The sequence below is a fragment of the Pseudonaja textilis genome, chromosome 3 (assembly GCF_049901715.1).
Source record: "Pseudonaja textilis isolate UNSWEBS1 chromosome 3, rPseTex1.2, whole genome shotgun sequence".
Taxonomy (NCBI): Eukaryota; Metazoa; Chordata; class Lepidosauria; order Squamata; family Elapidae; genus Pseudonaja; species Pseudonaja textilis.
The window spans coordinates 171906810-171932759 of record NC_141992.1 but is presented as its reverse complement, the minus strand read 5'-3'; the positions used below and the strand labels follow the sequence as shown (position 1 = coordinate 171932759).

General features: G+C 36.4%; 1 protein-coding gene across 4 annotated transcripts; it reads right to left on the bottom strand.

Annotated features, from left to right (window-relative positions):
• Positions 1-447: 447 nt before the first annotated feature.
• CPNE3 (copine 3) lies at positions 448-25946 on the bottom strand. 4 transcript variants are annotated; one of them, XM_026706016.2, is made up of 16 exons: positions 25633-25946; positions 22402-22533; positions 20882-21061; positions 19430-19504; positions 18752-18823; positions 17406-17489; positions 17007-17096; positions 14365-14463; positions 13685-13771; positions 12695-12754; positions 11894-12027; positions 8026-8080; positions 6681-6732; positions 5689-5822; positions 3717-3953; positions 448-2949 (listed from the first exon to the last, which is right to left on the bottom strand). In XM_026706016.2, the coding sequence occupies exons 2-16, from the start codon at positions 22531-22533 to the stop codon at positions 2818-2820; spliced, it is 1623 nt and encodes a 540-aa protein (XP_026561801.1). In that variant the 5' UTR covers positions 25633-25946; the 3' UTR covers positions 448-2817. The 4 variants fall into 4 exon arrangements, with proteins under 4 accessions (XP_026561801.1, XP_026561798.1, XP_026561800.1 ...); XM_026706013.2 differs by having other exon boundaries at positions 25296-25756; XM_026706015.2 differs by lacking the exon at positions 25633-25946 and adding an exon at positions 25189-25292.
• Between the last annotated feature and the right edge of the window lie 4 nt (positions 25947-25950).

The following is a 25950-nucleotide window of genomic DNA, read 5'->3' as shown; positions in this document are numbered from 1 at the left end:
GACTCCAGCTTACTATATGAACTAAACAATTGTGAAGAGATTGGAAAATCATTTGTCTGAAATGGGATAGGGTCTCCTGCTTGAGCAGGGGGTTAGACTAGAAGACCTCCAAGGTCCCTTCAAATGCTATTATTCTGTTAAATGATATATTTCTCCCAGCACAGTATTAATTCTTCTATTACTAAGTCTTCTGGGAAGCTATTCTCAGTTTGGTAACTTGAGGTAAGATGGGCAGCCTATAAATTTTATATTAATATGATGAACAATTATTTTGGTCAAAGAATAAATTTGAGAATGTAAGCTAAGTTTTGAAAAACATACAGGCAAAAACATTTCTCCTCTTCTACACAATAGAAAAAGTTAAAAGACGAGAACTATTGGGATATAACAAATTTGGTTTGTATGTCACTAAAATGTGCTATGTCACATTCAAAGTCAGCTTTGACATCACATACAAAAACAGCTTTATTCAGAAAACATGATAGTGCAAGCCATATATATGATATTGTATTTTCAAAGCAAAATACAAATTTATGATGAAAATATCAAATAGGAAAAAAAAATGTTGGTACAAATATGCCAATATCAAACTCTATCACAAGGTGGTGCTAGCAACTGGCTTGAAAAAGTATGCTGAAAACATAGATAAGAAAAGGTATTACTTAAATAAAGTGTTAAAAAGTATTAATAAGCAAATACTATATTCATATTTTATGGCTGTAGTTCTAATCATACTATTTTTTTAAAAAAATGCAATGAACCTATAGATTTACTTGCATAGCTGTAGGCTATGCTATCCTTTTTCAAGATAGGAAAAGTTCAACACAGAATTTTTCAGAATACTGAGAACTGGTTGAATATTGTGAGCAATGGCTGACACAGTGGGCAAGGCAATAACAAAACATCATGGTCCAGAAAGCAAACTTTTTTTTTTTTTCAGTTAAAAAATCTATTTTAAAAGTTGCATAGCTTGGCATATGCCATGGACTTAAGATCATATGTTGAAGGGAATAAAAACCATGCAGGAAGTGGCCCCTGTTTAAGATATTGCCATTTCCCATTTGTTGTAAATCAGAAAATACAGTATAAGGTAGTAACAAAGTGCAAAAATAAAATTTCAGTCTTTCTTACAAGAGAAAATATCTCAAGAGTTTACAAAATATAGTTTTTGTGTTCTAATTTTTTGATCCTGAAATACTTGAACTCCAACATGATAAACCTTTGATGCAAACTGGTCGCAATACAGTAAGTAATATTCACAAAGCATACTATTACACAATACATTTTTATACATTCTTGGCATTTAGTTTTTTTCACCGAACCACTAGCAACAAATCCCTGATCTAAATAAATAGTCACCTACACATATGCACGAAACAAAGAAAAAAAGTTTCTCAATAGGATGCTGGAAGAAACCCGCTAAAGATTTTATTGCAGAAAATTCCTAATAAAAATACCTTTAATTAGATGAATAGATGATATTCTAGATACACGTGTACTTTTAAACATGGCATTAGTTGTTATAACCTGCAGATATTTTCCATTTTAATATGAACTTAATGCAAAGCTTCAGGACAGAAGGCTGGTACTTTATTTCTCATTTTTGCCTTTTGATAGGGGCCTACATAATTTATGCTGCACAATTAACAATCCTTTTCAGACAGCTCAGTCCAATTTCATTTCACTTAAGAGTATACACACAGAAAAATAGAAACATTATGTGCACTTTTTTCTTACTGAACAAAAGGCAAGAAAAAATGTCAAAAACATTTGGATTATTGATCAGCATATATTTGGGATTTAGAAAAAAATGCTGAAAGCAGATAAAACACAATCACAAACTGTCACTAATGCAAAAATCCCCCAAAGACCAGAAGACCTGAAAGAACATGCAGAATAAGATAATCTAATACATGGGCATTGTGATAAAAAGAAAAGTTACACTATTTGGCTTCTCTAAATCAGCTGTGGAGAGCATTTCAGCTTATACTACTGAAAGAAAGTGATAAGGCATCCTGGAACTACATCTATAGAGAAACCTTTTATGAAATATTAAAATAATACAGATTCTCTAGCACATAGAGATTGCTATATACACAGGTAAGCTTCTCCAGGCACACGCACATATATAGCTTCTATGTCCATGTACTTACTTTACACAATTATTTTTCTCAAAACTCAAATTGATTTGTGATAAAATAAGCAACAGAAGCAATCCTAATCCTATTTATATCCTTTATGTGGAACAGACAGATATAAACTGTTGGTAGGTACGTATCACAGTCAGATGCCACCTTGATTTAATGTTACAAAGAAAGCTGTAAATTGTACTATAATTATGTTCCAGTCTCCAGATAATACTCAAGTTTTCAAATGTTTACTGTTTCATCAAATTGCATGTTCAGAAATAGAAGGGCAGACACCATGGAAGATGGATGAAGAAAGATACTTAAATATCCTGAACTTAGCACCCTGATCTTAATGGTTCTGAAGTTTGAAAAAAAAGACTTGAATATTTGACATAGGGCCTATGCAAGAATTAAGCACCCAAGGCAGTTATCATTTCAAAATAACAAAAATGCTTCTACTACTCTGGGATATACTGTATATACTGCTGGAGACTTTGCATGTGACACTACTTTTCCAATTTCACTTGCAATGGGGTTAAACATAGAGCATCTTTGGCAACTCAGAACAAAAAAGGAAAAGGCTATCTTAGCATGGCGCCTTTTCTGTAAAATGAATGAAAAAGCTTTTATTGTGCATCCTCATCAAGGGACACCACAGACAGGCAGCACAGAAACTTCCCAGAGCGATTCATGCTTGCTTCTGCTGTTCTTGCTTGGCTGGCGGCTTGTTTGGTGGCTGTAACTTGTACATGCTGAAGTAGCTCACAACTTGCTGTGGCACCTCTGCCAGGACACTTTGAGCGAGAGCTTCCTTGGGAGCCTAATTCAAAGGATAGAGACAGAAGTAAAACCAATTGATTCAATTCCTGCTCATCTAGGAAGTTCTCAGGACCACTTTTTCAGAGGGAAAACAATTACCACAGACTGACTTGTCCATTAAGGTCGTCTTTATGAGCTGTCATGTCATGGGGGAAGAGTTCTTCTTTTTACACTGGCTTCATAAAGCCAAAAATAGAAGTAGAGCATTTTGTATATTAAAATTAAATGAAAAGATTATGTAAGATCTACAAAAATTACCACAGTGCATTTATGCAAGACATAATCAAACATTGAGCAATGTAAGTTGTTTTATTAATGGAATTTCTGTAAGATTTATAAGGCCAATTTTTTTCTGTAGCCACAAAGAGAAGACATCTATCATATCCTGACTGCCAACTATATACTTGATAAGCTTCCTTCAAGGTACAAGCACATTAATAGACAGAAAGACTGCCAAGTTTATAGCTATAGCCATTCAACTGAGAGTTCCTTATCTAGATCAGATTGAGGTCAACCACCAAGAGGATGATTTTACTTGATTTTATGGAATATTTGCTGCATGATTTTATCTTACTTTATTTGATATGGTCATTAAACTAATCTGTAATTACTAGAGTAGTCATTTCAATCTGAATACTTTTTAAGGTATTTGAAATCAAGCAATAGGTACTATAATCAAGTTTCATTTTTCAAAGTAAATGAATCCAGTTTCATACAGGCCTGAACCTGAGCCTGAAGCAATGCACATCTTTAAGAAACAATACTTACTTTGTGGAACTGTCTAAATGGCACAAACTGGACAATGTCTCGAATAGCAGCCTCTCCTGAACGTGATCTCAAAGCTCCGCTGTCACTGTCCAGAAATTCCATGGCACTGAAATCAGCACCTCCAACACCAACGATAATGATGGACATGGGAAGCTTAGATGCATTGACAATAGCAGATCTGGTCTCATCGAGGTCTGTTATCACCCCATCAGTGATTATCAGGAGTATAAAATATTGCTGTTGAACAAAAGGACTTGGTTACCGCTGAGGAAAGTACATTCCAAAGATATATTTGGGATACAAATTGGGATTGGGATACCAATTTATAAGAATGGCGGAAAGGAAAAGTTCCAAAACAACACACTAAAAAAAGATTAATGCAATTTGATGTGTGTCTTAGGTTGTCATCTGGAGAACAATCTTTATACAAAGGCACTATTATTATCTCCAGATAAATTTTCAAAACAGTATTCTTTACTCTCTCACTGTACCTAACAAGGATACTTAAGTTACAGGTCGTCCTCAACTTACAACAGTTCATTTAGTGACCATTCTAAGTTATAATGGCATTGAAAAAAGTGACTTGTAACCATTTCTCACACTTACGACTGTTGCAACATCTCCACAGTCACGTGATTTAAAATTTGGAAGCTTGGCAACTGGTTCATCTTTATGATGATTGCACAGTCCCATGGTCATGTAACCACCTTTTGCAACCTTCCGATAAACAAATTAATGGGGAATCCAGATTCACTTAACAACCATGTTACTAACTTAATAGCTGCAGTGATTCACTTAGTTGTGACAAGCAAGGTCGCAAAATGGGGCACAACTCACTTAATGTCTCGCTTAGCAACATAAATTTGGGGCTCCATTTTGGGGAGTAAGTTGAGGACTACCTCTACTTTAACAATGAAACATTCCATTAAGTTTTCTCCATCAAGTCTTAAATCAGCTTTTCACCCAACTAAATTGTATGCAATTTACTTTTATGTTTCTCATGACAAACACCAATACTCACTTCTATTTAATTAATTTCATTTTACCGGTAGTTGCCAGAGACATTTTTCTAATACAGAACCATTTTTGCTTCTTTAGACATTCATTTCCTCCTATACATCCTCTCACGTAAGACTCCAGATACAGGAGCTTCTTGTTAATACCATGTTGAGGTTTAGAGCATTTTAGGGGTATCAACCCATCTGAAAAATATAGGATCCACAAAGGCCAACTCACAACTCAGAAAAATGGCAAATATGAGGTGAAGAGGATTCCTAAAACATGCAGGGAGATAACTGCTATGTCCTATCACAAGGAAAGGAAACTTGGTTATATATACGTAGTTTCTTAGCCTGGCAAGTGTTTTTTTTTTCATTCATGGATTGCTGCAGTGAATTATTGTTGAAGTTATATATACTTGCTTCAGGAATCTTATAAAAAGTCATTATTCATGTTCTGAGCTTATTCTTTTCTAAATAAGTAATGATAGAATTATTAGCAGGAAGCCATAAATGCCTGGATAATTAGAATCAGGCTGATATCTCAATTATGACTTCCAAATAGCATAATTATTCAAATCAACAGTTACCAGCATTCGCCCCAATGTATAACAGATGTAAATTTGCTTCATGAAAACCAAATTGCTTTCAGAGCATCTCAGGGAAAAGAAATGGACAGGTACAGATATTTATGTTTTATACAAATAACAGTTCTTTCTATTCTTCATGCCTCATCATAAATAATTAATCTCCATTTTGCTTTTTGCAACATTTCACTCTTAGTACCAAGTACTAAAAGGATTCTAACATGGTAGAGATGTTTGCCAAATGTTGTTGCTTATATGTATTAAAAAAAACCTCAACTGTTGTTTGTTTACATTTTGTCATTACCACGAGCTTTTGCTAATTCATATCACTACTCATTCTTACCAATATCTTTTCACAACAGCTAAGCATAGCAAAAAGATACTTACTGAGGCTGTTCTCTGTTGTGAAGCTGCAGCAGCAAATCTAGCTACATGATTAATGATTGGAGAGAAGTTGGTGGGTCCATACAATCGTATTTGAGGAAGGCAGACCCGGTATGCATCCACAATACCCTGGACACCTGCAGGGAATAAAAACATAATGAAATTTATCCGTCATGGCCACCATCCACTCTAGTTTATGAAGGTCTATATCTGGTGTGTCAAACTGCTGGCCTGCAAGCCGGAGACATCACGCGCAGGCCACACCCACCCCAGCAAAGGGGGAAAGCATCGCAATATGTCACGTGACACTACAAATTTTGGTCTATATGCTGAAGCCTCAATAAGCATTTCTATTGTAAACTGTCTCCATTTAAGGCAGAAGATCTACAAAGTTGCTTATCTCACTTAAAGTGTAAAGACAAGACTTAAAGTAAGCAGACTAGTTAGTCAAATGGTGAATGAAACTTAAATCCCAAGGACTTTTGAAGGCCACGTGACTTTGGAGAAGAGCTGTCAGTATTTCCTGCAAAGGGATTCTTTTCAGATTGTGAAGTCCTGAAAGTACAGGAGCACACAGAGAATTTCATCACAACCCAACTTCAAAATACTTGTAGCAACACAGGTCCTTGTTCCAAAGAGAATTTCCTGTAGTAAAATTTTAACAGTTCCACAAATGGCAACTCCTCTATGGAAATAAGTCATAAGAAACTCATACGTAAGTGCCTTTGTGGCACTTCATTAGGGTGTTATATTTGTAAAGGATTTTAAAAACAAAATTTCCATATTTTCAAAAGTGTCTAACCTATTGCTAATCTCTCTGCAGGCAGGGAATTTTGATCAAAAATCTTTACTTTTACAACTGTTTCTGAATAATTATGCAAAATTAACAGTGTTAATTTTAGAATGTGCAATCACTGAGCCCAGGCTTGCTCTACTGTTATATTCAGCATTCCTAGAAATGTCAGGACGTACTTTTGTGGTATATTAAAACTTACCATTGCAGAAGGGGTTTGATGGGTTAAAGTTCAATGGGAATTCATGAGACACCTGAAAATACATAAAGATACCCATTTTTTTCCTCGGGTTCACTTATCTTTCACCAAGTAGCTTTCCTCTAAATCAGGGGTCTGCAACCTTAAACGCTCAAAGAGCCATTTCTGTTTTCATGTTTCTCACAGAAAAGAAAACCCCAAGACAATAATTTAACAACTGGTGTGACTGGGAGGGAGTGGCCAACTCGACGTCACTCACTCCCACCCAGTCACCTCTTGCTCTGGAATATGGAGCAAGTCTCCATCCCCCGCCATCACCCTTACCTTCTCAGGCCAGGGGAGGAGTGTCGAAGAGGGAAGGGGTGGGGCCAGTCTGGGGTGGGATCAGCCGATAGGAAGCTGCAGCAGAGGGTTGAAAGAGCTGCACGTGGCTCCAGAGCTGCAGGTTGCAGACCCTTGCTTTAAATCAACCTTACACAACTTTAGCAATTTTAAGATCAGTGGATGTCAACTCCCAGAATTTTCCAGCCAGTAGAATCCTGGGAATTGAGGTCCACTTATCTTAAAAGTTATCAAGATGACTTCATGTCACTATTTATTAATTTAATTAATGAACTATAACAATGTTCTAGAGCAACGTTCGCCAAACGTTCGAGAAAATTTGGGTAGGCTGCAGAGAAATCTCACCTCCAGAGCACCCCTCCAAAGCAATTAATCCAGGCTGTGCAGAAACACAAGGCTGTGCCGCCCACATGGCCAGCTGGAACCCTCCAGGGGAGGAGTGACGCCCACTCACTCCTTACCCAGCAAACTTGCCTGCTAAATTGCTATTTTTCCTTTTTCCGACCATCATCTGTTCTGCTGTGCTGGGAGATTTAGATTAGCTAGAAAGCAGGAAATGGTTGGATTTCTTGCTTTCTAGCTAATCTTTAGATCTTCAGCTCTGCTTTTAAGCACAGCCGAACCTCCCTTAAGATTGAAGGTTCTATTATTCAGTGCAGACTCACGGCAAGCAAATTTGAGACTGAGCTAGCCCATGGCAGATAGAATCACTGAATGATTCTGTGAACAATTCAATCTGCCTGCCTGCTTTGCATGATTTTGGGTAAAAGTTGTTCTTTTTTTATAAAAAGTTCAATATTTATATAAATATTTATAATATTTACATACGAGCCATGCCCAGACAGTCACATGACCACCAAGCCACACCCACAAATTAGGCCACACCCACAGAACCAGTTAGTTGTCCCTGGGATTTAAAATTATGAGTGTTGTGGTTCCTGAGGTCCAAAAGGCTGGCGACCCCTGATCTAGAGAGTAAGTTATCTTCCCAAAGCATACTGCTTACCTGCCATGAAGGGGGGATCTGAGCACCAAACCCAAAAGCTGGAAACATCTTATCTCTGTGTAAACAATTTAGAAAAACAAAGGTAAGTAAATCCATACTTGTGCATTCATAGTTGTGCCCTCGACTTCCAATCATTCATTCTGTGACTGTTCGAAAGTACAGCACTGAAAAATGTGATTTATAATAATTTTTCACACTTATGATTGCTGCAGCAACCTCAGGGTTATGCGATCAAAATATGATCACTTGATAACTGGTATATATTAGGAGTGTTCTGGGATAGCCTAGAGACGGAGCTCTTGCTGTGAGGCTGTGAGTTCAATCCTAGGTAGAGGCAGATATTTCTCTCTCTAGACACAATAAGAATGTATCTGCTGAACAATAAAAATGTATCTGCATTGGTGACAGGAAGGGCATCTGGCCATTAAAACACAGTGTTAGCTCCATTCAATTGCCCAGACTCCACCCCACAAGGGATTATGGGGTCGTTAAATGAAGATAACTGTTGATATAACTGTTGTGTATTAATGATAGTTGCACTGTCCCAGGGTCATGCAATCATCATTTGTGACCTTCCCAGCCAGCTTCTGACAAGCAAAGTCAACTAAGAAAGCTTGAGTTGCTTAACAGCTGCATGATTTACTTAACTGCAGTGCTTCACTTAACAGCTGTGGCAAAAAAAGGTTGGTTTCTTTTCTAGTTCATTTGATACTTCTCTTTTTGGCAGCACTTCACAGAACTGAAAGGTGTGTACTTATCTCAGGGGACTGTTTGAGATTAATTAAGCTGGGAATGAAAACAATTCCCAGCGTTGCAATAAAATAAGTTTTGTTTTTAAAAGACGTGTGTCTGTAATTTCTGTTTGGAAACCTTGGTCAGAACACATTTTGGGACTGTTCGAAAGTACAACAGCACTTACACAATGTGATTTGTAACAATTTTTCACACTTATGACTGTTGCAGCATCCTCAGGGTTATGTGATCAAAATGTGACCCCTTGATAAACTGGTGTATATTAGGAGCCTAGAGGTGGAGCCTGTCAAGCCCAGTATTGATATATGTGTAGCCATTTTAGTTAGGCTTAATATATATTCTTTTTCTTACTTTCTCTTTGGCAGTCGTGGGGGAGGAGTGGAGATAAAGAGAGTTGTTTAGGCTAGGTGATCATTCTTCCTGTGAGAACCCGAGTTGTCTGTGCCTAGGCACTGGTGGTGATTTATGACATCAAGCAACGTTGAATTACTTCTATTGGAGAATGTGACTTTGGGGAGGTTGTTTCTAGCTTCTAATATGTGGGGTAATTCCGGGTTGTGTCAGATCTGGAATTACCATGGACTTTGCCAATTTGATGCTTTCCTAAATAAAGGAAATTGTCTTGGAAGATGGACTTTGTGCTTTTCTTTTTAAAATGGATTTCATCACTTGGAAACCTGACAGAGCTCTTGCCTCACAATCAGGAGGCTGTGAGTTTTATCCTAGGTAGGGACAGATATTTCTCTCTCTCTGAGCACACTGAGAATATATCTGCTGAACAAAACTTCACAATGGTAACAAGAAGGGCATCCGGCCATTAAAACACTCTGCTAGCTCCATTCAGTTGCCCAGACTCTCCCCCACCCCCAAGGGATTATGGGATCATTAAATGAAGATGACAACTGGTGTGTGTATTAATAATTGCGCTGTCCCAGGGTCATGCAATCACCATTTGTGACCTTCCCAGTCAACTAGCAAAGTCAACTAGGAAAGCTTGAGTTGCTTAACAACTGCAGTGATTCACTTAACTGTAGCAAAAAAGATCATAAAATGAGGCAAAACTGATTTAACAACTGCCTTGCTTAGCAATGAAAATTTTGGGCTTAATTATGGTCGTAGATCAAGGACTATAGTACTTCCATAGTTTCTGCTTACCTGAGAATATGTAGTTTGGACCCACTACCAAATTATCTGAGAGTAAGTTTAATTGAATCACTGTTTATTCTAAGGAGGTATGTGCAAAATGACACAGAATAAAAAAAGAAAGTCCATGGAAGGTCAACTCTTTCCCCACCAATGCAAGTCATTCTCCAAACAGACTGTTCAAGATTGCCCCAGATTGAAGATTTCAGGAGGTTTAAGTGAACAGAGAGGCAATGTAAAAGAATGAGAAAAGCCTTCCTTATCTACTCTTTTATATTAGCTTATCTTAGGAATCAAGTCTATTGTTTTTCTCAGTTGAATGCCATTTCAGTCGTCTGATTTACCCAAGAGTGTAGCAAAGTGGAGCCGATAATTAATCATACTTCTAATCTATCCAATAAATGAAGTTAGATCATTATTGCAATAAAGCAAAAAGATTGAACATGATCTTCAGAGTGACACCGACCAGTGTTTCCTCCAATTGCTCAATGCTAACGAAGTGGTTTACCCAACTTTGGAAAGACAGAAAGCTTGCATCTGTGACTCACATCTCCTTCCAAATATTTGCTAAATTATTCTGCATATTTGGCAAAGCTAGGATTCTAATCTCCTTATACCACTGAGTTATTGCATATTGTTTGCAACATCAATTCCAGGACAGGGTGGAGAATAAATTATCTAGTGGCACCAACATATACAGTACATATTATACTGAATACTGCTAAGGCAGTTCTCTAACCAATGTTTCTCAACTTCAGCAACTTGAAGATGAATGGACTGGGGAATTCTAGGAATTGGAATTCAGACATTTTAAAGTTACTGAAGTTGAGAGACACTAAACTAAAACATTCAGATTTCACAACAGTTCTATGATTTATATACAAAGAAATGAAAAATTCATGAAATCCTAATGCCATCACTTATCTGCAGATGAAGGATCTCTGGTGAAACAGTAACTGTTGCCAAGTGAGCCAGATTGATGGGACCAATACACTAATTCTGTAAACCATTTTAGAGAGTGCTCTAAAGCCCTATGAAGTGGTATGTAAATCTAGGTGCTAGTGCTATTTCTTCAATAACCCTGCTCTAATATGCCTCCCTAAGGTGATAATACATGGAAGATACACACTTTTCAAAGGTTAAATACAGTTAGGCAAATCTATAGATGTAAGCCATCTGAAATCTCTTATTTCTTTGGGAGAAGAGGAAGTGAAGTTGGAGTTCTGATTCCAATTTCCAAATAGTCAAACTATAGGATTTTTTAAAAAAACGTTTTGTTTCATCTGATCCAAGAACCATACATACAGCATGGAGTTGCACATATGGTTCTGCAAGTGAACAGGAAGTACATATCTGCAACAGGACTTTAGCAGGGAAATGCAACGAACGATAGGAAAAATGCAGAAAATAGTGGGGGGGGGAAACAGAAAAGCCAACTAAGTAGAAAGACAAAAAGATGAGATAGGTAGTTAATATTTCACAGAAGAAAGATGATTCAATAGTATCTAGATGGCCTGATGAGTACACTGAAATAAAAAGGATACATTTGCATATGGGAGTCCACTTGAGAGTATTAGTGCAAGAATAAAAGGAAGGAAACAATGAAACTTTTAGAGGGAAGGCTGCTAAAGATTGGACAATACTCTCCGGGAACAAATTATAGAACTTTTACTAATAATAATGCAAATGTTCAATTACCTCAGCAACTGTTCAAAAATCCATCTCCCCCCCTTTATACTTTCTTTCACTGAGAAGATGCGTCAGTGAGAATGTTTAGTTTTATCTTAGCCATACCATTTAATGTAAGTGTATATCAAAAATCTGCTCTTATTGATACAATCAAGGATGGAAAAAATTTAAAAATATGTGAACAATAAATTAAAATATTTAAAATAAGCTTTGACTTATTGAAGAATCCAAGTATACTCATCATGTTCAACAGTTTAAGAACAATTCAAATAAAAATACATACGCATCATAATCCTGAATGACCATTCCTACAGACCAAATGGCTGACAAGTATTCATTCACTCCATTGGGACTAATGTAATGTAAGGAGTCTGAAGAACGAGGATCTCCATTAGATCCAGTAAAATCAATGCCAACCTGTAATAATAATAATAATAATAATTGCAGCAACCTATATCAATCATCAGCGCCAATCAATGATATTTGTGATACATTTTAAAATGTTCAGTTGACTGACTTTCATGTTTAATGAGAGATAACAACAATAATAACCAACAATAATAATATACAAACATTAATTTGCTCCATATTACCTTTTATGATAACAATCAACAGAGAAACTAAGTTTGTATGGGAAAATGTGAAAGGTTTTCCCTCTCCCTAATGGAATTAACAGTTTTTAAGGATTTTGTTTACACAAACTGTATGAAGATTAACAATTAGGAAAATGTTCTCAAATCCAGTAAAAAAAGTGCTTCCTAGTGAACCCAATTTCCAGTTACAATTACTTCAAAAGAGGCTGCACTTCCTTGAGCAATTAAGCAATTAAGATAAATACACAGGCTTAGGAAGTGATAGAAATTGAATCCCAAAGCAATGCTGCAGAATGCAATGTTTAAAAGCACAGAGCAGCATTGAACACAAGCCTCCTGTCCTCCAGCAGGAAAGTAGAACATCATGTTTTCTGTAATGCCAGCACTTTAGTACTAATGGAATAGTTCTGGCATGGGAGCATGTACCTAGTCTTTCTCAAATAGAGTAGAGATAGAGCTTATTGCCAATACTTACGACAGAGTTTACTTACAGTAAAATTCAGCTGGCATCCCCCCATGATGTAGTCAAGGAAAGTACATTCTGTGATGACCTACAGAAAAGTCATGTAGCGATACATAAACCAAGGAATCAACTTTTTTTTCACAATGTAGTTTCTCCCAACAGGACCACAGCAGGATTTTCTATGTCTAAATTGGGGATGGGGATGGACTGTGAGATGGGAACAGCAGTGTCCTAGTTGCAGAAATTTAAGGATTGACTAAATGCAAAATCCAAGTGTGGTATTGTTGCAATAGGAGTCACTAAGGCACTGCAGAGTCTCAGTTCCTAAGACCAAAGGCTGCTGTCAGAGCATGTGAGGCCTCAAATGTAACATATGCTGGCAAACAGCCAAACATTTTTTGGGGGGAATAGCACAACTGTACTCTATGATCCCTCAAAAAAGACTTTTGGTCCAAGGAGCTGCAGACAGGACCTCCAGAACACCTTTTACTCCTTCGAAACAGAACAGCATTTTACAGTTATTGCACAACTTTCACTAGCTTCAACTACCCTTTTTCTTTAAAAAAAAAAAAAAGGAAAGCTGTGCAGTGGCTAAAGCAATGTTGTATTTGCAATCTTTCCTCTCTGCTAAACAAGGAAATCAGTTCAATGGATCAGATTAGTGCCAAAGGCTGAGTTATGCACCAGTGAAACAACTTTTTCAGCCTAACTGATGTCAGATTAATTGTACGGAAAAGGAAAGACACTTTGTACTCTTAGGATAAAAATCTAATACATGAATAAAATACTAAAAATTGTTAACATCATAAAATTGCAGAAGCTGCATCAAAATGTTGGATTTAGTCACAGTGCAAGGAAAAATGTTTTCTTTCAGTACAATCATTAAATCAAACACTTTTGTTCTATTTCCCTTATTACAGCTGGACGTAGAATAGAATTCTTTATTGTCCAAGTGTGATTGGACACAACAAGGAATTTGTCCACATAAATATGAGCACAATATTTTGAAAGCACTGACCTCACAGTGTTTAAAGCTCACAATCCCTGAGTTCTTGTAGCTTTTCTTTTTCTGCCTCTTCTTTTCATTGATGCATTCAAATTCCATCTACAAAAAAAGAGTAAAAATGGCATATATTTAGACTGTGATCTCCAAGTCTGCTTACTCAGAAACGTGCTCTCATATATATGACTTTTGGCAACCTTTGTCCAAGTCATGTTCAGATATGGGTCTAATAAAATCTACTTCCAAACTTTATATCATAAGTCATGGATAGCACAGTTGTCAATTACTTTCGCAAGATTGTGTGGAAAAACTACTTGCTTGAACCTAAGAAAGAAAAGAAGCAAATCTGTGCAATATTTTGTATTTACTGATTTTTACACTGCTATTAATGTTTTAGCATTCTGCCCACACCACAAGACAAATAGAAGTAACAATAAACTCTTTTGGAATTAGCAGTCTAGGGCTAAATGTCATAATTGCTCACAAACCCGTGAGAAAAGGGAAGAGAAAACAAGCAGATACTATCATGCTGCACAGCAATTTTCATTTTGTCCAATAAGACATTTTGGATAACTCCATTTATAGGCTTCTCCTTCTGAGTCAATCTCTTTATTTTAGCAAAGTCCCAAGGACCAGCAGTTTGCTTCCAGATTCATTTCAATTAACATGATAAAGACGTATAAAAATAGACTAACTGGTGAATGTCGAGAGGCTTCCTTCAATTTAGACATTGTAGCTTGAAATGTCCCTATGAGATCATGCGATCCATCATTGTCGTAGTCATAACACTCGACCTAAAATGAAGCATATAGCATGAGCCTAGAATATTGTAGATGGTATCATATTTAAGAGTATCAAACTACGTTGCTGCTCAAACACATTTATAATTCAATAACTGTGATAGAGTCAACTTTGTTTTTAAAAACACTGTCCATCAAAGCCTGAATGCAACAATAGTAGTAATGCACTACTACTTAATATGCCATTACATGTCTAATGTATTTGCACCTCTGCTTTAAAACTTAAGTTTTAAGGACATTCAGTTTCTTGCATTTATCATTTTTGATGAATTCACTTTCACTCCCAGTCTAATATATAAACACTGCAATCCAGCACATATCCAAAGATATATATATATATATTTAATGTTCTTAAGATACATGCACGGACATTCCCTTTAATGCAAACATGCAGAGAGTCCTATTACCAAAGATGATTTGTGGAAACAGATTTTGACATAATGAAAGCACACAGAATAAAGCTGAAGTTAGAGGTAGAAGACAGTACAAATGCCCATGTTTCAACATGTCATTCCTGAATTTAATGATTAACATAGTAATATGCAAATCATTAAGAGATATTCATCGAAAGTAATGTTTAATATAGGTTTTATAGCATACTGAGAGTTGCATTTCCCACCCATGATAGAAAAAAAGAATTCATGCTTGCTGCTTCAACACACAAAGAGACATACTTTGAAGATAACTAATGAGGTATTCAAGTGAGATGCTTCTGCATTATCATTGAATAGAGAAACGTACCATTTGAACACATAAAATGACAATACTGTCAGGAAGAAATAGAAAAATTATTTTACTTACTACAATGAAATAGGCAGCTATGTAAGATACCGTGTGCATAAAGTATGAAAGAATTGTTCAGTTATTATAAGAACATACTTCCCTGCCTTGTTCATTAGAGCAGATTTTTAATTCCTGAAACTATCAAAGTTTTTCCATTTTCTCAGATGTACTTAATAAGGAAGTTTAGACTGCAAGCCTGATCACACATCAGATCAAACATTCACTACATCTGATTTTGCTCCATCAAAGTGAGACTCACATTAAATGGTTTATTGAATAATAGTTATTAATTATGCAAGAATGAATGTGGAAAGAGTAATTGTCCTAAGATGTTAAAATACTAGTTGCAATCATGGCAGATAGGAGGAATGAAACTATAAAAATATGGCCTTTACTATTTTCATTATTTTTCCTTTCCTATGGAAATCCTTAAGTCAAAATAGGGAGAGAGTAGAACATCAACGAATGGATAAACAAAAACGTATCAAAGCTAATAAGGCAAGATGAAACCATATGAATAAGCTGAAAAACTCTTTTTTGAATTCAAGGAAATAAAGATGTGAGTGGGCAGATGAAATGGTGTCCTTCTGTTTTGAAATTTGCTGCCAGGATTGTTATATGATTCAACATTGCTTCATACTTCCTCTTTTATTTGAAAAAAAAAAGTTGAAAGCATTATACTACTACTGTGTAAAAAAGGCTCTGAGGTATACTTCTGGGAAGCAAACTATGTACATGTCACATTAAGCAGCCCTGGAGATAAGTTCACATGAAATACATTTTTGCAAACACTTTTGGAAATGCAAGGTGTCTTTGCTTGTGGCTATCAGGGTAGTGTTTAAATTCCAAAACAGTATTAAGGGGAAAAGAGGTATTAAATTAATTACCCCATTAAAGAAATAAGGCCTAAAGATATTAGAGAGCAGAACTATAAGCATAGAAGCAAGATTTGATGTAAGATATGCAAAACTAATTTGAAAAATGGTTTGAAAACTCAGCCTGCTATTATTGATTTATCGCATTTTAGAAAAATGAATGGGTGAGGAATATGGTCTTACATAAACTCAGTTACAGATGTATCACTAAAGAAGAACTAGACCATGTTTCCCCACCTTCGATATGTTGCTTTTTCATCAGCTGAAGACTGGCCAACAGGCCTGCTGGTTGGATGCTGGTAGGAGTTGTAGTCTAATATAGTTTAATACAAATAGATGCCATCAAACTAGGGAAATTCTTGAATAGGTAGCTTCTGTGTCAACTGAGGCATATTCTCCTGACATCAGGTCTATCTATGATATTTTGGTAATTGATTAGAATAAAATTTTGCTTGTCACTCATTACCTACGAGTTTATTTTGCTGTTATATTTATGAATCTCTTTAATTTTCCGATAAGCAAATCCTAATTTAATAGCTCTCATGATAAGACGCTGGGCCTGCACGCCGCCCTGCAGCTTGATTCCCGTGAGCGAATAAACCGAGGAGGGACAAGAAAGGAGCCTCCCCGATTACCTACTGACATTCAGGTGTCCCACGGATAAAGATAATACCGCCCGAAAAAATTCCTTTCACAGAGGCAGGCTGCCACCTCGGTGATCCGTGGCTAACACATACCACGCGCTAAATAAATAAATGTACAAATTTATTCATAACTCATAAAGCTACAGAACAGAAATTTATCTTAAGGTTCTAAATTAAAACACCTTTGTTCAAAATTCAAATTATAATGAACAATTCTGGTTTCCTTCAATATTACCTTGATTGCTTTGTCCATGTCACCATAACACAAAGAGTTGAGGGAGATTTTGAATGGCCTCCAGACAGGATTCAAATTATTTTTAATAACCTATGAAAGTATATATTTTAGATATATTAGCATAACTTCTGAATAAATCATTTTGGATAAAACTAGCACAACTTTATCCAAAAATATAACAAATGTATTGCTGTATAAGAAAGTAGGCTTTTATTTCAATACTGATATTGTTCTATTAAGAAAAAAAAATCTAATAAAAAAAGGCTTTTAAAACTTGCAGCTGATTTTTTTTAAAATGCTATTCATTCAGAGTTTAGTTGCAAAGTTTCAGAAATCAGAATTAAAGATGCTGAAATAAGCTGTGATATGAAATAACCAGACCCAGAAAATGGCACTTACTTCGGTCCTGTGCACCATCACCCATTTTCCTTCAGATGTCTGCTTGTGAAATTCCAAATAAGGATCAGATTTTCCAAACAAATCCTGGAATTAGAAATAAACTATGTGAATTATATTCTAAATAACACTTTTCTGGTAATAGCTTTGTTGTCCAAAGCAATTCTCTTTATTCCCTCTCACTGATAATTTTGCAAAGGGCTAAGTATAATTTTTTTGATAATAGACTTTCTTCCTTGAAAAAAAATCAGGAAATACATAACAATAAAATATTGTTCTCTAAAAGGGAATAATGGCAACAAACTAGGAAGGCAACAAAAAATAATTAGGTTAAACAAGGACTGAAAAATCAGTATAAATACCAAGATGTTCGTTTAAAGTTCACTAAAAATATAACCATTTCTCCCTGAAACAGAGTTATTGAAATTTTTTACAATTTCAATGCTCTAATCTCCTAGTATATTCCCCAAAAATGATTATTTAAATGTAACATTCCATCCTTAGAACAATGCAGATGCAATGGTCCTGCCATAATTAGGTAATTTGGGCTGTAGAATGTCCTTCTCCAAAACACCACCTATTTGAACCCTCTTGTTTGTAAACTACAGTTCAGTCAATTAATTTTAAATATTCATTTATTTTATATGTACAGGATTTCCTGCCTAAACAGGGAGTTGGACTAGAAGACCTCTAAGGTCCCTTCCTACTATTCTATTCTATTCTATTCTATTCTATTCTATTCCATTCCATTCCACTCCACTCCCCTCTCCATTATTTATTTAAAAATTTATACAGCCACCCATCTTTTAATTACCTGGGCAGCTCCTGATCAAAAATTAAAACAGCATATAAAATCATGCTGAAATTATAAAACCAAATATGATGAAATATTAAAAATAATCTGGTGCCAAGTCAGACTTCCAATGTGCAGAATGCAATAATATCCCAGTGCTGGGGGAAAAACCAGTTCTTGGAAAAAGCACATTTCCAAGCTCCCACCAAATGGCAATATGTAGGAGAAGGGACTAGGAGTGTGCTTCCACCCCCCACCCCTCAATCTGACCTGATAGAATGGGAAAATATTATTCTAAACCAAGAATCCAAAGCCAGGATCTTATGCCAACAGCTTGAACCAGGTTTACAATTTTGAGTAAAACTTGCTATAGCGTGACAATCTGAGTACAGTGATTTCCAAAACAGCAAGTTATGTGGGAACACATCAAGAGAAATACTGCTGTGGAGGGCCTATATATATAGAGAGAGAAAACAATCACCTTCTTGATGGCCGATATCTAACCCTGGAAACAAATGTTAGGAATTAAGGTGGACAAGTTTTCCAGTCATCTCACCTTATTGTCTAATTTCCTTGCTTCAACTTCAAGTAGGACTACACGGTTGTCTTTTATTTCTTCTGCACTAATCTGAATAAAAACAGACCAATGTTTACCATTAAAACAATCCATTCTAATAAATTATGGTTATGTTTTATTTTATGAACAACAGAAAACAAATGGAAAATTCTAAGAGAAGTACACCTGACATTTGAACGTAGTTACAGGTAACTTTTTAAATTTTTGCCCCTGGTTTTGCTCAATGAGATTCTGCCTTGCTTTCATCAGAATAAAAGATATATACACCATCCTATTTCCTAAAATCATCATCTTATTTTTTAAAAAATGTTTTTAATTTTCAAAAGAATTTAGAAAATAACAAGATTACTATTTAAAAATATAAACCCAAATCTAGTATGCAGCAGATTTGTCTTTGGATTAAAAATACACTTACCTATTTTTCAGACCACAAAAATGAAGAAAATGTTGAACAAATCAGGAAAATGTAAATAGTTTTTAAGTTTATGGAAAAACACTTTACACTTTCAGAAAACACTTTCAAATGCATATTGGCAGAAAATCACACCATGCTGAATGACAGATTATTCATTTCTCTTGCTTATATTTATATACTGGAACGGGGTAGAAAAGAGAAACTAAAAAATGAATCAGAAAACTTCTGCTTTGTTTTCATACCGTAATTACACCTTTTCCTGCTGGTCTGCCATTTCTTAACAATAAAGGTCTTGTAAGCGTCTTGCTAGAAACAATCTGTAAAATATAGAAATATTCAGGAAAAGAAAGCAATTTATTACAATTACCACCTCTAGTAACTGAAGGTTGCTCCAGGTGCAATTAATGTTTTACGAAGTCAAAAACTATAATCAAATCCATAATCTCTACCACTGTTCTTTTGATCATAAGCCATCTTATACCTTAGTTTTTGTTATATTTCAATTCTTACATTTAATTTAAATTAAAACTTAATTAGTTTCCTAATTAAGATGGAATAGAAAATACTGCACTAAGGAAGATATGAGAGAAGCTACAATATACCCAAGGATAAAAAAAGAAAACCGTATCTGCCATACAGATCTCGTTTCAATCAATATTAGTATGAAAAGCCATGATTATTATGGCTCAACTACCAAAGTAGACAAATGTCCCAATGATATCTTCACCCATACTTATTTTTTAACTGCAGAATCATAGAATGTAACAGCAAGAAGGATCTTTAGAGATCATCTAGTCCAAACGTCACCTAGTGTAAAATCCACTATTTTATCAACTGAGTATGTTAAACTGAGAGAATCAGTTTGGTTTAAGCGCTTAAGACACCAAGCTAGAAACCAGGAGATTGTGAATACTAGTCTCGACTGAGGCATGAAGCCAGTTCCGTAACTTTGGGCTTATCACTCTTCCTCACCCCTAGGAAGGAGGCATGTCAAGCCATTTCTGAAATCTTGTCAAGCAAACTGCAGGGCTTCAGGCAGTTGCTGAGAATCAAAACTGATTTGGAGGCCTGCACACATGCACCCACACACATCAAATGAGAAAGATTTTTAAATAGCCTACTAGTTTTGCGCTTTTAATTCCTCCCATTCTGTTTTGATTTTAAAAATGGTGTAAAATCTTCAAATTGCTTTTAAAGAGTATAGTTTTTTTTTTTAATTGAAAAGGAGGTGGACAATAAGTATCAATGTCTTCCATTTTCACTGTGTGTGTGCAAGGAATAGAACATTAATTTTAGCATAAATGGAATTTCAAGTCGTGCCATTTGCTGGATCAAATTCAATGGTACATGAACCAATTACAATTTCTAGAACACGGTTGTCAAACTCCTGGCCCGTGGGCCGGATGCATCACATGCTGGCCACACCCAAGCCCGGTTTAGCAAAGGGGGAAAAAGTCCCGATACGTCATGTGACACTGCTGTGATGACATGAGTTTGACACCCCTGTTCTAGAACAAAACCAACAGAAAGCACAAATTAATTTAAATTATACAAAAATCTGTTGATCAGGCAAGCTGGTTATAACAGAATGTTCCTTGTCAAAATAAAGGCATCTTGTCAATGTATTTTGGTCTTTTCCCCTATGGCCAAGGCTATTATATTTTAAGAAATGTCCAGAACCCGTTTGCACATACCTGACCCAGTGTGCATTCAAATTCTCCTAAGAAGTCATCATCGTTCAGCTGAACAGTTATATTATCAATGTCAAAAACCCCAAATTTGAGTTTTTGAACTAGTTCAAAATAGTAATCAATCTGGAATTTCTTGGAAAATTTAGGGTTCAAACTGTTTTTGATTCTTTCTGTGCGATCAACCTGCAATAAAGTAGAGTGGTTTATCACTATTTTTTATTTCTCAAACTTCTGTTTGAGCATTCTGAAAAATGCACTCTCTCCCAGAAAATTTAATAAAATAAGGGTAAATATGCAATCCCATACCGGTTTATATTAGTATGGAGGAAGGAGTTATAAATATATTTGCCTCCCTGAATTATTTATAAAGTAATAAAGCAGGGATCAAATAATAAAATGAAATGTATAAATCTTAGTAAGTATAAACAGATTTGCACAGAATTATGTTGAAACTTTTGTAAAATATAAACAGAACCTTTTAGGCATGAAGAAATCTTTAAAAAAAATCTTTACAATGATAGAATGCTGACAGATTTTCCTTTGCAGATTGCTAAAATGTAGTTTACAAAAAAAAACCCCACACCCTTCATTAATCGAATACATGAAAGTTAATACAGTAACATAATAACACAGAATACAAATATAATTTTATATTAAATCAATAAATGCCAGTTCTGTTTATTTTGACTGAACTTACTTTCAAATAAATATGAAATGATTATGATACCACTGTTTTTCATATTTTTCAGAAGCATTTGAAATATTATGCAAAGTCTTTTAACACAAAATGCAATTTTAGAAAAACCAGAAACTATGCACTTTTAAACTGATGTTTTATTAATTCTTTGCCCAAGACACTGCAAAGCTATCAAGGAACACCTATTCAATTACAAAAAGTCCTCAATTTATAACCACTTATTCAGCAGCGGTTTGAAATTATGGTAGTCATTTTGGCCCACAGCATGTTGTACTTTATGACCACATAACTTCCTAATTGTAGTCATAGGTCAAGGACTATTTTTAATGGGACTCCCTTCTCCTTTTAACTATGTGTCATGCACCTTCCATCTCTCAAAAAGACACTCAATCCTCCGGAAAAGATTTGCAAGACACCTGGCAAAAGAACTACTATTCTGTTTTTGTGTCAGACTGGCAAAGTGGGATGCAATCCTATATGTGAACGTTTAAACAGTAAAATGAATTTTCTAATAAAAGGAAAAAGAAACAGAGCTCTTCTTACACTGCTTGAATATGTAGAAACTGCCATTTGAAATGGTTAATGGTGCATTTTCGTTTAAAAACAAAGTAGTCCTAATACCTAAGGTAAAGTCAAAAGAGGAGATCCTGAACTTACTATTTCCCAATAACCAAGCAATCAGACTGTATTAATAGCAATAGGATTTAGACTTATATACCTCTTCACAGTGCTTTCCACCCCTTTCTAAGCAGTTTAGAGTCAACATATTGCCACCAACAATCTGGATCCTCATTTCACCGACCTCCCAATGGCCATTGTAACATACCTCGTACCACTGCTGTCCACTTGTGTATTGAAGTAGCACACAAAGTGGGTCTGACTTGGAGCTAATATCTCTATCCAGGAGATTGTTACAAGAAACAGTCAACTCCACCTTTGTTACACACTGCGCCGCCATCTGCAACATGGGATGGGAAAATCAATTATCACGTGTACCATGCATATATCAATAATCTATTAGCTTATTTAGTAAGTTGTACCCATATGTAATTTTTGAAACTACTGTGTATCTCTCCAGCTGTTACTGTACTTAATGTCACTTAATTAACCATGTATTTATTTAGACTTTAATATATCATTCGATGTTATCCACTGCTTTCTTATAGTGTCTAAATATTTACTCTTGCTTTCAATCAAGCACTTTGTACAAATATTAAAACAGATAGGGTTAATATATGAATTTTATATTTTCAGAAACAAGGGATCAACACATCTTTACTTTCGATGTAACTTGAAAACCACACATTTTATGCAATGTAATCTAATCTAGCAAAGCTTGCTATCTAGTGTCACAATCCTTAAGGATGTCATCAAACTCATACATTCAGTAGTTTTAATGTTTAGTCAACTGTTTCTTATCCTGCTTTGAACCATTTCCAATTATTTATCAAATCTACATCCTATCAAATTTTAAGTATCTCATAGAGAATCCTCCATAACAATGTGTCAGACAGAAAAAAGAAACACACAATGAATACAACCAGTAAAAGTGACTGGAAACTTCTTCCAGACTTTTTACATGAAATAAAGAAAAAGTTAAATTGACACATGGTTTTGACAATCAGGGGAAAAAAATTATAGAAAAAATATAAACTTTGTAACTGACAGCCAATTTGGTATAATGGTTATGGTGCTGGCCTAGAAACCAGGAGACTGAGTTTTAGTCCAGGCCTAGGCATGAAAGCTATGAAGGTGATAGTTTGGGCCAGTCGGGGTGGGATTCAACCGGCATTACTACCGGTTCGGTAGTTACGTTTTGCGTGCACACGCACACTTTGCACACCAGACAGGTGCTGTGCATGCATGTAATACACCATAAGCTGTGCCACCTGGACAGCTGATAAGCACTGCGTGCAGGTGCACATTTCAAAAAACACTTTACTGCTTTTTCAAGCTCAGCTGTGCCACGCAAAGCAGCGAAGGTTGAAAAAGCAGGAAATAAAGGTCAAGTAACAGCCCAGGCGGGCGGGCCAAACAGCAGCAGACACCGAACTGGTTCGGTGTCTGCTGTTCTTCAGAGCTACTGGTTCTATAGAGCCAGGCAGAACAGGTTGCATCCCACCCCTGGGGCCAATTCACTTTGCTAGGTTGTTGTAAAATAGGAGGAAAGATTATTATATATGCTTGCTACTTTGAGTTATTTCTAGAGCAATAAAGGCATGATGAACATCTGTATAAAGTACTGTAATAGGAAAATGTACATTTTTCACTTATAACTACTACAAAGAAAATTGAAACATGCTTCTGTCTATATTTTTTCTTTCCTTCTTGCACTTTTGTCTATTCGTTCTTGCTGGTTATTTAAAAAACTTTATTAATGTTATACACACATCACACAACCAGTAAACTAGTTAAAGAAGCTAAGCTTCAGGGGCTGCACAGTCATTCTTAAGGGCCTTCCAGAAGAGTTCATTCCTCAAAATCTCCTGGAATACAATTATGGAAGAGAGCAACATAGCTTTCAAAGAAAGGGAGTGTGATAAAAAAAAACACCTTTCTTTGTATCCCCCTTCTCTTATGAACCTGGGATAGCATAGGCAATCTTTCACAAAGAAGAAAACAGAAAATCTGGGGGCTGTTTTGTGATAATAGTTACTCCTACTAAATGTAAGACTAACGGAAAAAATACAATACTGCACCAGCACATTAGTGCAAAGATAACACTGGGTCCCATAATGTCATGTGATGATCTAAACTAGAGGTTCTCAACTGGTGGTAAAGAGAGGACTTAGCTGCAGCATAGATGGGACCCATGAAAATAGCAAATTACAAAGATAATATCTGTAAGCGTAATATCCTTTTCAGAAAAAAAAATGCAACCTTGTACTTCTGAGGGAGCCAGTTTGGTGTAGTGATTAAGGCATGAAGCTAGAAAACCAGACCTTTAGTCCTGCCTTAGGCAGCAAGCCAGTTGGGTGACTTTGGACCAGCCATTCCCTCTCAGCCCTAGGAAGCAGGAAATGGCAAAGCAATTCCAAAATCTTGCTAAGAAAATTGCAGAGTCTTATCCAGGCAGTCACCAGGAGCCAACAATGACTTGAAGGCACACATGCTTCCACAAACCTCTGAACGAAACAGAAGATTAAATAGCCAAATAGATTTTCTAACATAGGTTAGAAAATAGGTTTTCTAATAGGTTTCTAACAGTGAGCTCCAACTTCTTAAAAGAAATCAGCACGATCCGAGCAGTGCTAGACTTTCTCCTTCTTACCCTTTCTCTTGCCACAGCCTGCACAGGTAAAGCATTAAGTGGACCTAGCATACCATTCATTGCCTTTGATTTCTCCACAGATGTCCCAGGAGCCACACCTTATTGGCAGTGTCTTTTCTCCAAAATAATCTCCAAGACAGATACTAATTCGCCCACGAATTGTCTCCCGGCCTGCAATCTACCTCCAATGCATTACTGATATTAAGTATCAATAACGATCAACCTATTTATATAAACTTTCTTTTCTGCAGTTATTCTGCCACTCATCCAAACGAACCTTTTCCGTCTTTTTATCCCTCTGCTCACCCCTCCCCCGCTTCTCCGGGATCCACTGCCTTCTACCTCGACTAGTGTTGCTCAAACTGATGCCCTTCAAGGTCCACCATCCCCCGACCAGCCCGACCGAAAAGTTCGACCCATCGAGAAGGAATACTCGCCGCTGTACCGACCTGGAGAGATCACAACAGCCTCCGTAAGCAGCGATCCTTCTTCTCCGGCCTCGCCCAGTTTCTGTTCCACGAAGCAAGGCAATACAATGCAGCGCAATGCGAGCAGCAGCGGTAAGGCCACTCAGGTATTTAAAGGGACGGCGCTTCTGCTGATGCCCCCCGCCCCGCCCTCGCTCCCAATTGTGTAATCCGAGCAATTTTCCCAACGTGGTAAAACAGCCAGTTGTTGGCACCCAAAGGCGCATGCGCTCTGCTTTGCGTCTGAAAACCACCGTAAAGGTGGTGTGTTTGGGGGGGGGGGCGGGTTGTTTGTTTTTTTAAAGATTCCTAGACTAACCAAAAATTTGTGGGATGCTCCTCTTCTCCTTGAAAATGATCGGGATCACGTGATAGAACTCTGGCAACTCGGCTTCTCCGCGCGTGAGAAGTCAATGCAATGAAGTCTTTTTCAAACTGGGTCACTTTTAAGATTTGTAGACTTCAACTCCCAGAATTCCCTTGCCAGTTTAAAAAAAAAACCTTCTAAGTACGCAGGGAAGAGCAAAGAGTGGCGGTAAGATGCTTGAGAAATCGCGGTTGTCACAGCGGTTGCCAAGGCAGAGTGGAATGAATGCAACTCGGATCTTGTTCCCTGCGGACTTTTTCAGAAGGGAAC

What these genes read in the sequence shown, in the direction of transcription:
- CPNE3 (XM_026706016.2), bottom strand. Translation starts at nt 22,533, where the DNA reads ATGGCGGCGCAGTGTGTAACAAAGGTGGAGTTGACTGTTTCTTGTAAC. An exon ending in GTGGACAGCAGTGGTACGAG is followed by an intron (nt 21,062 to 22,401) that starts GTATGTTACAAT and finishes ACTTTATTGCAG; the next exon opens with GTTGATCGCACAGAAAGAAT. An exon ending in TTGAATGCACACTGGGTCAG is followed by an intron (nt 19,505 to 20,881) that starts GTATGTGCAAAC and finishes TATATTTTACAG; the next exon opens with ATTGTTTCTAGCAAGACGCT.